At 35.6% G+C, this 13,145-nt stretch overlaps 1 protein-coding gene across 1 annotated transcript in view; it reads right to left on the bottom strand.

Moving 5' to 3' along the window:
• CUNH8orf34 (chromosome unknown C8orf34 homolog) overlaps positions 1–13,145 on the bottom strand; it is a 140,106-nt gene that overhangs the window by 105,287 nt on the left and 21,674 nt on the right. Inside the window, exons 2-4 of the mRNA XM_041413012.1 lie at positions 12,641–12,788; positions 11,569–11,700; positions 2,889–3,017 (exon numbers count right to left, since the gene is read on the bottom strand). Coding sequence (XP_041268946.1) covers positions 2,889–3,017; positions 11,569–11,700; positions 12,641–12,788 — 409 coding nt within the window. The remainder of the gene's footprint in view (positions 1–2,888; positions 3,018–11,568; positions 11,701–12,640; positions 12,789–13,145) is intronic.

Below are 13,145 nucleotides of genomic sequence, written 5' to 3'. Positions count from 1 at the left end.
TCATGCACCTTATACTTTTAAAGTTCTAGACCTTCTATTAACTGAAGCACCCTAAGATATTTCCTATGTGCAATCTACATGCTATCTCTGTGAGAACTAAAATTAATTTATTTTCAAAATTCTACCTTGTCTCTATTTAAAAAATTTTCATATTTTTCATTTTGATTTCTCAATAACATGCTGATATGTAAGAAATAATAGGAAAGATTTTTTTATTTCTTGAAATTAAGTGAAAATCAAAAGAACAAATTCTGGAAACAAGGAGAATCTGGGAACAGCTTAGAATTAATCTGATGCAAGTGTCTAAATGATAGCAACAAGAAAAAAATGTTAAAGTGCAGAGTAACTAGCAACTATAAAAGAACATAAAAAGCCATAAGAAAAGATACTATAAATACACTAGAAAAGGAGAACAAATTAAAATACAGAACTATTACATCTTAGCAAATAAGAGATGATACAAAGAATTCCAAGTGTTCAATATTTTCCCTGCTTCAGTCTTTAAAGTTTCAATTTTTCCCCCTCCTCAATCTTTTAAAAAAAAAAAAAAAAAAAAAAAAAAATCAGTTGCAGCCAGATGCTTAACAGCAGTGATTTTAAGAGGAAAAGCTGCAAGCCAGACAAGGGAAGCTGAAAGATACGCTGGTGATTTAGATACATTCAAGTTAGCAAACTCTTGTGAAATTCACTCTAAAGCATTTAACTAACTAACTGAAGAAACCCCTAATCCATTAGCAACTGTCTTTCAGAGAACAGAGAGGCCAGAGAAGAGCAAATACATATCTTTGAAAAACAAAAAGGGAAGATGTGGGCAATTACTAACTACCAAGCCTAAATCAGACAACAGCAAGAATTATAGACAAAGCTGTTAAATAAATAATGTATCAACATCTAATGGAATAGGAAGGTGATAAGCACGAGCTGACATGAATTTATCAAGAATGAATCACATTAAATTAGTCTAATTGCATTTTCAATTGCGAAACTTTCCTAGTGGATAAGAGAAAGAAGCAGATGCAAAATGCTCCAGCTATAAGACTCTGTTTACTATCCTAGATGATACTTCACTAAAAAAAAAAACCTAGAGAATTACAATCTATGTGAAAACACTGCAAGGTAGAAAAACATCTGGTGGGAAAAAACACACTTACTGAGTAGCTTTCAAGGGCTGGTTGTCAGATCTGAAATGGGATCATGAAGAGGTCTGACAATATTTCCATTAATGATCTGGATGAAGAAATAGAGAGCACATTCATGAAAGTGAACTTATTATCAGGCTGCGATTGATTTAATGCACTCTGGGGGATGGGATTCAATTCCTATATTATCTTGACAAACCACCAGAAAGCATCAAGTACTAGCAAGGAACAGTGAAGAATGTTTCTTTTCTGAAATAACTATGAAAAACAGACTCCAACAATGGTGACCAGGTACCTTCACCCAGTCCAAGTGTAGGACCCCATAGAGCTGCAGAGTTAGAAAACTGTGGGGCAAGGAGAGGTACAGAATGTTGCAAAATCTATTTTAGGTACAAGAAAGTATAGGTATAGTTCCACATAAAAGTGGAAACTTTACAATATTCTGAAGGAAAGACAAAGATGTAGGATTGAAGAGTGGATTTAGGCATTAATTATTGAACTCTCATATCTGATTGGTTTGTATCTCCAGAGAGTGAATAAATAAGCCTTTCTGAAATGCAAAATATTGTTTCTGTATCTGTGCATAGCTTGGCTACAAGTCTGAAGGAGAAAAGCTTGAAAATTACACTCACATCCATCACAGTCAGGCAACAGTGAGGCTACAAATCAGAGATGCTGACCAGAGTTGGTTTAGCTCCTTACAGGCAGATAGACCAATTTACTAGAAAACTATTTCAAAAAAGCTATGTAACTATTATACAAGTTTGAAAATTGCTTAGAATAATCAGCCTAAAACATTTGGGAGACTGTGATTTGGGAAAACTAGTCTTGGGTATTTGGCACAATTTGAAAAAAATGCTGAATCTCAAAATTAATTGCAAAACAGATCTTCTGTTCCTCATCTAGCTCTCTCTGACCTCACTATCTGTAAATTCTCCAGCGAATCAAGAACTTCCACGGACAAAATTTAATGAGAGAAGAAATAAACGTTTCTCACACAAGTATCTCCCAGATCATGTCACACCTAGTTTTCATGTAGCATGGTGAAGAGTACTTGTCATCATTTCATACTTTAAAAATTCTTAGCAGTATTTGCTCCCACAAATGTATTACAGAATTCTCTTCTACAGGAAAGAAAGCAAAAGGAAAAAAAAAAAAGAGAGCAGCTATTCTTGATCATATCCAGTAAGCCTCAGAGCTGTCCATTACACAAGTGTTTAAGGGAGAATACATGGGGGTTTATTATGAAATAACTGTATTTCATGATTCTGAGTATTTATTTGAGATGCTTTAAAATATTTTAATTTTTTTTTGAAAACTAGAAGGTCAATGAAATCAAGGCCACAAAACAGGTAAATATTTTTCAATAACAGGTCTGAACTGCATCAGTGGGGTTGAGGTTTTGCAAAGGTTAATCCATTTAACTACCACACAAAGGAGCAATCTCCCTGCTGCATGTTCCCACCATTTTCATCAAACCAGCCTCTTGTGTTGATTTCCTTATGAGCTAATTCAGCTCACTAAACTGGTAGAAAACTAAAGCAAAAAAAGAAAAGGTGATGCAGGGGTAGTAGCTTCAGGAGAGCTCCTAAATTATCTCAGGCAATCTGTAAACCTTAACAGGAATGTAAGTGCTGATGTCAATGACATTGGTCTTCATTGAATAGAAGACCACCTTCCTGATACATACTTCCAAATTACAATTCAGGCTGCATGGTTACATTAAAAAACTAAAATCAATCAACTTACTGCGAGACAGATTCTCAAGGGCTTTTCCAAGCTTTTTGCTCTCTTGAAGAATATGATTTAGTTCATCAAAATCATGGTTCTCCGGTTTTGTCTTCCAATCCCATTTAGGATGCTCTATTGACCTTGGCACTAAATATACACAGATATATAGATGAAGTTTAGATTTGGTAGTTCAGACTTCTACAGTAGGAAAAAATCTGCACAGTGAATTTACAAGCCCAAGGATCTTGGGTGGAAATTACTTAACTATCCTTTTATTTTAACTGCTGGAAATATTTTCTTCGGTCAATGTGAAGTAAAAACATCTGTGAATAAATGCATAGCTGAATTATTCTTGCAACAAATTAACTGGTAAACAGGATAATTAACATTAATAATTGAAAATAATAAAACTAATATATAAAAAATGTATTTAAGCTATTTTACATGATGATATCTAATTTACAACAAAACAGAATTGTGTGGCCTACGAATCAATAAGAAAAAATGTCAAAAGAAAAATTAGTAACTTTTAGCTTTGCTAGTTATTTTATCAAGAAAAAAAAATAGTTTAGACACAGCTTTTGAAACCAATTTTTTCTTTTTCAAAAATCATATTGTGTAGATAACACAGTTCATAAAAAACAGTGAAACAAAGTAAGTCCCTGTCACTCATATTGTACAGCCTCTAATCTTCATTGCGCTACTTAAATAAGCTCACCCTTTGGGAAGCACAGACCTGAGCTTACAACCTGCTGCTCATTATCTATTACCAAAGTCTTCAATTTAAAATAACAGTATCTCAATTGCTGAGCTAAGTTTACCTAAAACGAAGAGGAGTGTCTGAGATATGTAGGACGCACAATGAACAGAGCTTGTTTGAACAATGTGAACATTTTGAACAATTTGTAGAAATGAAAACAAAAACAGTGCTGTTTCTGGAACTGCAGTTTAACACGTTCTTTTTGCCAGTGTTCAGAATTAAGTGAGCTGCTGCTTTTGCCAAGAAATGCAACTGTTGGGTTGTCTCCAAACACAGCATTACCATGCTCACGTGAAGATGATGTCTAGTCCACCTTTCCACCAGAAAGGACCAGTTGCATTTTTACCAACCATCATTTATCAGCTGCTGACTTAAAAATAACTTCAAAGAAAAGCCTAAAATATCCAGTATATCCTGGCCATCTTCAAAATATTTGTTTACAAATTTGACAGCTGTCAACTAATCTATGCTTATTAACATCATTTTCGCTACATACTAAGAAGGCAACTTACAGACTCCTATAGGTTATGCTAAAAAGGTGGTTTCATGATAATTTGGAACTTCAGACTGCTTTTATGATGGTATGGGGAAATCATATTCAGACATCAAGTCTGGTAGCTATTACAAAATGTCCTAAATAACTTGGTACTGAAATTTGCCTTAATGCTGACTTCCCTCTATATGAATATATAATCTGCTCTACTTTGGATCAACTTCAACTTTCCCTTGTGGAGTTAAGTCAATAGTCACCTTTTCCAAGTAAAGAAATGGGACAAAGTTATGTTGAAGTCCTTCTTTCACAAATAACATGATTCTACCTCCTGTAGACATAAACCAACTCATCTTCAAAATAGACATCTATGAAGAGTCTGATAACCCAGAGTGTATCCTGATCTGTAATACCCTTTAAGGAACCTGGCTATTAGGGAAGTTAATTTATTAGACTGCAATTACAGACATTCACAAAGATAGAAGACAAAAGAGACATTTAAAAAGACCTACAGTGATAAGAATAGAAGGAAAGGGACACAAGAACCCTCAATACGGAGAAGCGAAGAGAGGAGCAAGTTGAAGTATCAGTCTTGTTCTGCTCTGTGTTCAAAAAAGGCAAGCAATGTATTTCCTTCTCAGGACAATGGAAATAATGAGCTATAGTGGTTCCCAGTAAATACATACAGGCTTTAAGGTATTAGAGTATGAATAGTCTCTACTCAGATGAGCAGCTTGGAATTTTTTGTTGACACTTATAAACTTCAAACACTATTTTATAAGTTCCTGGTTTAAGAACAGCTAGGTCAATTAAAAGTTACATAAATTCTTGTGTAACAAAAGTTGACTCCATTCACAGACTGTAGAATATACAAATTAAACAGCACAACTTCAGCATTTCTCATCCTTTTTTTGCTTATTTACAGAAAACAAAATGTTCCACCTAGTATGTTTTCAAAATTATTACTAACTGTAAATATAAATTTTTAATAAACTAGGAAAGAAATTCTATAGAGTTCTCTCTCTTTCTGAGTCCTTTTGCAGTCATTTTACCATCATCCTTCTGTGGGTCAACACTACATTTTACAGCAATCACTCATTAGCAGTATGACAGACTTTCTATGTTTATGCTGAACTTGCCACACCAAAAAAATCTCACAGTACCACCAGAATACAAACACGCAACAACTTAATATAGTAAAACAGTATTAAAAAAGTGACCAAAACTTGGAGCTTCCAAGATTGCAGAAAATTTAAATAAGCTAGAATTTTATACCATGGCAGTTTGAAACAAAACACATTTTTCAAAATAAAAAAAGGGTTTTTGAGAAACCATATGCTTTTGAAGCAAAATTTGTCATGGGACAGAAGCTGGATGAAAGAAATATAAGTTCTGCTTGACAGCTGTGGAGTTTCTAGGATCAGCAACTGCCAAGTATACAGACAAGACTCTGGTTCTTGACAAGTAGGGACACTTGCTCAAGACAGTGACCTCGTTGATCATTTCAGAGAAATGCCTCACAAACACAGGAAGCTTGGACTGCAGCTTGCTAGATGGATAGTGGGAAATCAGTCAAGACCATGGTGGAAATTTGCTTTGCATGCTGGTGGACAATCAGCTGTGTTTTACTGAGCCATTTTGTACTTCAGTAAAAAGGTACAAAATAGATATGCTGTCATGAATGATTTCTATGTTTCAATACAATTTATTTCAACAATGATTTGGCTCATTCTGAGGAATCAAAACAGAGGGGGAAATTAAACAGAATCAGAACTGACTGAAATTGTTATTACTTCCAGAGAAGACGTAGTTCTTCCTACTTACCTAGTCTCTCAAATAATAAATGGATATTAAAATAACATCTATTTAGGAGAAACATGTGGCACGTGTTTGTTCTTTCAAGTTCATTTCCTTCTTGCTTACAGATTTTTCAAAATATAAACCCTTATCTTCTCAGCTGTAGGATCAACAAGCACTGGTAGTTTTCAAATTAATGTCTTTGTTGGAAGCATTCAGAACTGTACAAGCACCATATGACACTTCTTAGGAATCTGCTCAAATACATGATCCTCCTCTGTATGCACAAAGTCCTTCATTAATCGTTTACATGCATGTGTCACTACACACTTAGCAAAATCCTTTCATTATACACTGACCTTCATCTTTCTTCATTACATTCACTCATTCCACAAAATTGTATCAGGAATTTCAAATCTCTTATCACATTACCCACCTCAACCTCATCTTTGTTATTTGAGAGATTTATATGTTATATAACACTTCCTCTTGAAATTATTTGCCTACAATTCAGAAGATTAACTACATCTACATTGTAGCATTTGTATTGAAAGACACAGAATTTCTCTTTAGGGAGCTGAGATTTCACCATCTCATCTTAGGAGACTGGACAGACACACTTGCCAGTAATTCTGATTTTCTGGTGGTGTGCGCTGACCATAAATGCACATTAGATTCATTCCTAATTGTTATGAACTCTGCCACAAATCAGCACACCTTTATTTTCTACTGGATGATGGTACAAGATCAGTACTGGTTTCATCTACCCATACAAGTCTTTTCAATGCATGACCTGCAGACAGAATCAGACCAATTGCTTATTAAAATCCAACATTTCATTAATGCATTGTATGGCCATCTTACATCTCAAAGAACAAAAATATGTATAATATAATTGAGTGTAAAATTACTCATTATTTAAATCTTGTAATAGCATTCAGGTTGGAGTTTTTTGATAATAAATCCAAACTGGTTTACATAGTATCTGGATATTAAAAGGCTAAAAGAATGATGGCCTACAGTCCTAGACTGACTGAGAGCATCTAGAAGCACGCAACACTGTACTTGCATATGGGATGTGGTGAGAATGCTGAACTAAAGCAGCATGAAAGGATGATCTGTGATCTAATATGGACATGGTAAAGAGATCAACCTACTTTGCCAGAAGTAGCTTGATGGGAAACAAAAAGTCTGTTTTACAAACTAGTTTGAAACTTCCAAATTTGTTTTTCTTCAGATAGAGGACGTGATCATTTAAACATTTCATTTATATACACACAAACACCCCTAGCTCCAAGATTCTTCCTTGACAAACAACAGCAGCAGCTTCTGGTTACTCTGGTTTTGCACACACCAAACAAGTGGTCAGACAGCTTAGATATTAACAACTGTTTGTGTGTTTCAGGTGCACCTGAGATCATAACAGGCAGGAGTGGAAGTATCTTTCTAGTAAAAAAGTTGAAAGCATAAGGAAGAGACATTTCTGCACAAATAACAAGCACACTGCAGTCAACATCACTCTGCTGAAGGAAAAAATAAATTCCTAATTAAATAAATCAAATATCTTCATGCCCCCAAATATTCCTATGAAGTGACAGTTCTGAATAAATGTACAAGTTTGTGATCATTTGAACCAGACAGTCACAAGACAAAAACGCTGAAACAGAACATAATAGAGTTGATGGACTCCATTAAATTTTGGGTTTGTTTTGGCAGTTTGGGGGTGTGCTTTTTAGATTCTTGGGTGTGGCGATTTGTTATTTTCTTTTAAACACAAATCTGAGAGTAAATCTTTAGGTCTCTGCAGGTCCAAAATTTTCTGTGTTTCAGATGAGTCCTTACTACCTCTTTGGAGATGCTTTGGGAAAATAAGTACAAGAGGTAGAAGCTGAAGACACAAAACAAATGGAGTATGTTGTGCACATTAGGAAAGAATTCCTTCTAAACACATTTGCTTGCTGATATGTGTAGCTGAAGGAGTACATGGTACCCGCTGATTTTGTCATAAACCAGAAAGAAAGGTCAAAAGCACATTTAGAATATTAATCTATACATACAGATTATATCTACAGATTAAAATAATAATAATAATCAATTTGGCAGAAAATAAGAGAAGCAAGATATGGCAAAAAGGCACATGTCTGAAACCAACCTCTGCAATAGCAACTAAAAGAAAATGTAGTTCAAATACACAAACTACTTCTCAAAAAGTTGCAGACACAAGTAATTGCAGGTGTAAGTAATGAAAACAATAGGATTAATTAAGATTCAAATAAATCAGTGTTATGGAAAAAAAAGTGAAATGCATAAAACAGTCAAGCATAGAAGCAGAGGATAATTGGGCTGGAAAGGACCTCTGGAAGTCTTCTAGCCCAACCTGGGGCCCTAGACTGGTGCACTGAGGGCAGGTTGCTCAGAATAGTCAGATCAGTTTTAAATATACTCCATGATGGTGATTACAAAGCCTCTCTGGACATCCTGTGTTTGACTTTGTTCCTGTGTTTGATTACCCTTGCAGTATAATTTTTGTTTCCTCTTGTCCTTTCACTAAACAATCTTGAGAAGACAAATCTGACTACGCCTTCTCATCCATCCTCCAGCATACTAGTTGATGGTAACAATGAAATCTCCCCTGAGCTTTCATTTCTTCAGTATCACCAAACCAATTTTTTTCTGCTTTTTTGTTTTGTCCATCACATGCTCCACCATTGCCATCATCTCGGTGAGCATCCAGAGGACTTGCTCCAGTACACCACCGTTTCTCACAACAGATTCCAGATGCCATCTCAAAAACAAACACTGCGGGCTCTACTTTTGCTACTGCAGCCTGGTATGCAGGTCACCTTCAGCACTGCATGAGCACACAGCAACAGCTGTTTTGTATTTCAAGTCCTTGTCCATCAGCATCCCACATCTTTTTCTGCAAAGCTACTTTCTATACACATGTATCACCAGCTTACACTATTGCCCAGGCTTATTCCATCCAAGAAGTAGGACTTTGAATTTGCCTGTGTCAAACTTCAAGAGGTTTCCTCTCAGCCCATTCCTTGGTCCTATCCCTCTGAAGAGCACTCTTACTACCCAGAATACCAATCACATTCCACAATTTGGTCTAACCACAAACCTAAGAGAAATTCTATCCCATCATCCAAGGCATTAGGAAATTCTTTTAAATGGCATCAATCTCAGTACCAGTCCCTTGAGCATACCATTAAAGACAGCCTTTCCAATTGAACTCTGGAGGAAGGAAGGAACTCAGTATGATGACAGGAACAGCTCACAATACCTTTTGGCTAGTAACAATCTCCTGAATCTACCAGCTGAGTCAACTTTCCATGCATCATCTTGTCCACTTATTGAGTCTATATCTTATCAACTGAGTTATAAGGATAACTGGAAGCTGACAAAGGTTTTGTTAAAGTCATGGTATGAAAGATCCATCACTGTTTCTTTGGTTACAGGGCCAGTTATTTCACCAAAGAGAGCAATTGTGTTGATCTGATCAGACATATATGGTCTCATAAATCCATGCTTGATGTTCCAAATCACATTTTCTTCCTTGCGAATAGGAACACCTTTCAGGAAAGTTTGCTCAATAATCCTTGCAGAGGGTGACGTTTGCCCTTCCTCAAAATCAATGAGATATTTGCATTTTTCTAATCATCAGGAACATCCACAATAACTATGACCTTTCAAAGATGACAGAATGGCCTTGGAATGATATTAGTCTCCTCTTTCAGTATGCTTCGAATCAATCCCATGTAGTGCCATGTATTTATGAATGTCAGTTGTACTAAGCACACCCCAATTCTACCTCCTTTGCAGGCAAAGCTGCACTCCCACACGCTGTTTCTAGACTCTAGATAGTTTGAGAGTAAGTCTTACAAGTGAAGAGTATTAATAAGTTTCCCTCAGTCCACAAGGACAGATCCTTGACCCCAGTTATTTTATGGATGTATAAAATATTTCTTTGCTTGACATGAGACCTGGTAGTTTAGAATGCCCAGCCTCCTCTTTGTCCCTCTAATGGGACAATCTAAGGACTAACAAGCACAAAATTTGTAGTAGGCACATATTTGAGGGGAGTGACCTGATGTCACCCCCCACCATGTGGGATAAAGGCAGAGAACTGGAGATCTTTAGGAGGTGGCATCAAAGTTGCTTGATGCATACCACAGAGTCTGAAAAGCAAGCACAGGGCAGAAGGAAGAAACACAGTACCATGACAGAACAGCTTACAATACCTTTTGGCCACTGCTTGTAACAGTGGATCACCATAAATTGCTGTTATCTAGCAAATCTGTTAGATAAGACACAGACTGAGTGACTATAAGCATTTATTGGAATGCCTCTATTTCTTCTTGAAAATAAATTAAAATACAGATGCTTCTTTTGAGCAGACTTAAAAATTCATGTGCCCATTGAGAGGCACAATGGAATTGATGATCAAATTTGAGTGTTTTTGAAGCAGGCAATATGCTTGATGAAGAAGAAAAAGAGACAAATGCTCCGTTTCTAGAAAAAAATAATCCTGAGAAAATCCTGTACAATGGGAAACAGCTACCAGTATTTTTTCTTGTTGCAGTTATTTATTCTCAGTAAAAAATGTTTCATAATCATACAAGACTATTAATCACTCAAAAGCACAGTATTGTATAAATTTATCATTATTTACTTTACCCATTGCTGCCTAGTATTTTGACTTAGTGAGGTCACTGGACAATCTTCCTTGACTCCTAAGTCTAGACTTTCCCATTTTGCTTTTAGAAGAAAGACAACAAACTTTCTATTGCACCATACTATATCTCTGTTCTCATCTGGTACACCCGGTCACACTCAGCATTATAAAGATTTGGCTGTTATGAAAATATCAAAAATCTACAAGAGTTAATAGAAGAAAATCTAATTTTTCAATTTATTTTGGAGAAAACTCTTGTATAATTCCCTGGGTGTCTAACTATATTTATATATGTATGCATATTGTAAATATATTTATTTCTGAAAAAAACCCAACAGTAAGAATCAAGCTTAAAAATTAGATTTCTTCAATAGCCAGTACACAGGAAGCATATTTCATTACGGCCTGTTGTCTTCATTTTCACTAATTTTTTGCAGGTAGTTGACAATAGTCTGTTCAGCTGCTCTATTTCTACTCTGCCTTTTCTTTCAGTCTACATTTAGATTCCTTCAGCAACTCTCAGAAAAGTACACCTGTTCTGCTGACACTACTCCCATACCTTGAACAGTATCTGTTCATAATTCATAGTTTTGAATTGCCTGACATACAGAAAAAAATCTATTAGGACCAATATCAACAGAACAGATTTTACACGTGCAAAATGGCAACACAAACTAAAATATCAAACCATAATTAGTATCCGAACATAAAACAGTGCATGACACCCAGATATTAGTCTGGTTTTTAATCAATCTATCCAGAATTCTTTTATATCTACAGATGAAAACATAGGACATTATAAAATATTTATAATTCAAGTGAGATTAAGACAAGAATCAAACACTTCTAACATATATATATAGGCATTTCCTCTGTTGACAGTTTGCTTTCCATTTTAAACCTTATTCAAATGAAAAACATACTACAGGTTGGAAAGTATGCACAAATTATTAATGTAGTGAAGCTTTCTTACATGACTTGGACTCCGGTGATGGTGGAGAAATGTTGGACACAGCAAGGTCGCTCTTTGACTTTTTAGGCTTTTTTGCATTTACCTGCCAAGGCTTATCATAATTTCTAAAATCTCTTCTTGTTCCTTTATTTTCTGTTAAAAGAATCAAATTAGATAATCGTAACATTTGTAGGGTAATTTCTCAAAGACTTAACAAAGAATTAACCAAAAAACCCCCAAGGTATAGCAATCCAAATTAAAGACAGCTCTTTTTTTTCCTCCTATTTCTGATTGCTTTTATATTTATTATATTTATTCCACTTTTTAAATATCAAAGCTTAGAAATTAATCTGTTTTTCATTAAAAAGGTCTATTTTTTGTTATGGAAAACTATTTAATGTCCCTGTTATGTACATGTTCTACCACCTACGTTAAAACTGTGCATTTGATATAAATGGTTGATTTGTCAGTAAATTAATATTTTGGCTACCAGCAACTATTTAAGCTCTATAGTCTGAAACAGATCATCATCCAATTTTTAAACACAAAACTAATATTGTAATAGTAGCTTGTACCAGAATATGAAAACCAAGTATTCTATTTTACAATCAGAGCAGATAATACTTCAGAATATTATTTTAATGCTTTTGAAGATTTACAATCATAAATTATTCACACTGGAGTTTATAAAGTAGCATAGTGGCTCCTCATTAAGTGCTGGGATGATAGGTATATAAAAACATGTATTATTAAAGAAAATATCTCACTAGAGTTTAATCTCAGGCACAAATACACCATGGGAGGGAAAAAGAAAACAAAGAAAGAGGACAGCAAGGGAACCTCTCTCACTGAGCCTGGGACTGTTTCCATTCTGTAACTCTGATGCATACTCACATGATATATACCTAGGCAAAGCTGACAGACAGCAATGTATATTAAATGCAGTATCTGCTGGATAAACAGGATTTATTCTGCATGCTCCAAACCATAAAGCAGTACCTGTTCAGTAGGTACATATGCATCCAGGAAATCATGGACACAAGTGTGGGAAGATTATACTGAAGACCAGTCCTTTCCAGCACACAGAACATACCTGATGTTTCACTCTCTGCCCAAAGGGCAGCAGAGCCAGACAATGTTCTCTGAAGCTGACCGCGGTTTCCCTGCTTGGACTGCAGATGATCAATTAAAAATGGGATTGGTTGGTCAGGTGTCTCCGTTATCAGCTTGGTCATCAACTCCTTTAGAAAATTAAGCCAAAACAAAAAATTAGTGAGATATTGCACCTAAATTAATCTTGTATTTACCAAAAGAAAATGAGCATTTATAAAGGAAAGACTGTCAACAGGAAAGCATCTTCTATGCCATGCATTGGTGCTATCCAACTGCTGTTCTGCACCTTGGCTGTGCAGGACTGCAGAAAAAGAAACACTCTTCATTATTGCTGCTGGGGTTCCTTCTGGCTTCCTAGGCATAAAACACATTAGGAATCCAGAAAGAAGCTGTGACTCTGCTCTGTGCATGTGCTCTGAGAGGAAATGAATGACTCAGGGCAGGTGAGGTGACCCTGAAACCCATTTAGTTCTACAGGAGATCTG

This window comes from Onychostruthus taczanowskii, unplaced genomic scaffold (genome assembly GCF_017590055.1).
Source record: "Onychostruthus taczanowskii isolate IOZ18803 unplaced genomic scaffold, ASM1759005v1 scaffold4, whole genome shotgun sequence".
Taxonomy (NCBI): Eukaryota; Metazoa; Chordata; class Aves; order Passeriformes; family Passeridae; genus Onychostruthus; species Onychostruthus taczanowskii.
This window is presented reverse-complemented; position numbering and strand designations above follow the sequence as displayed.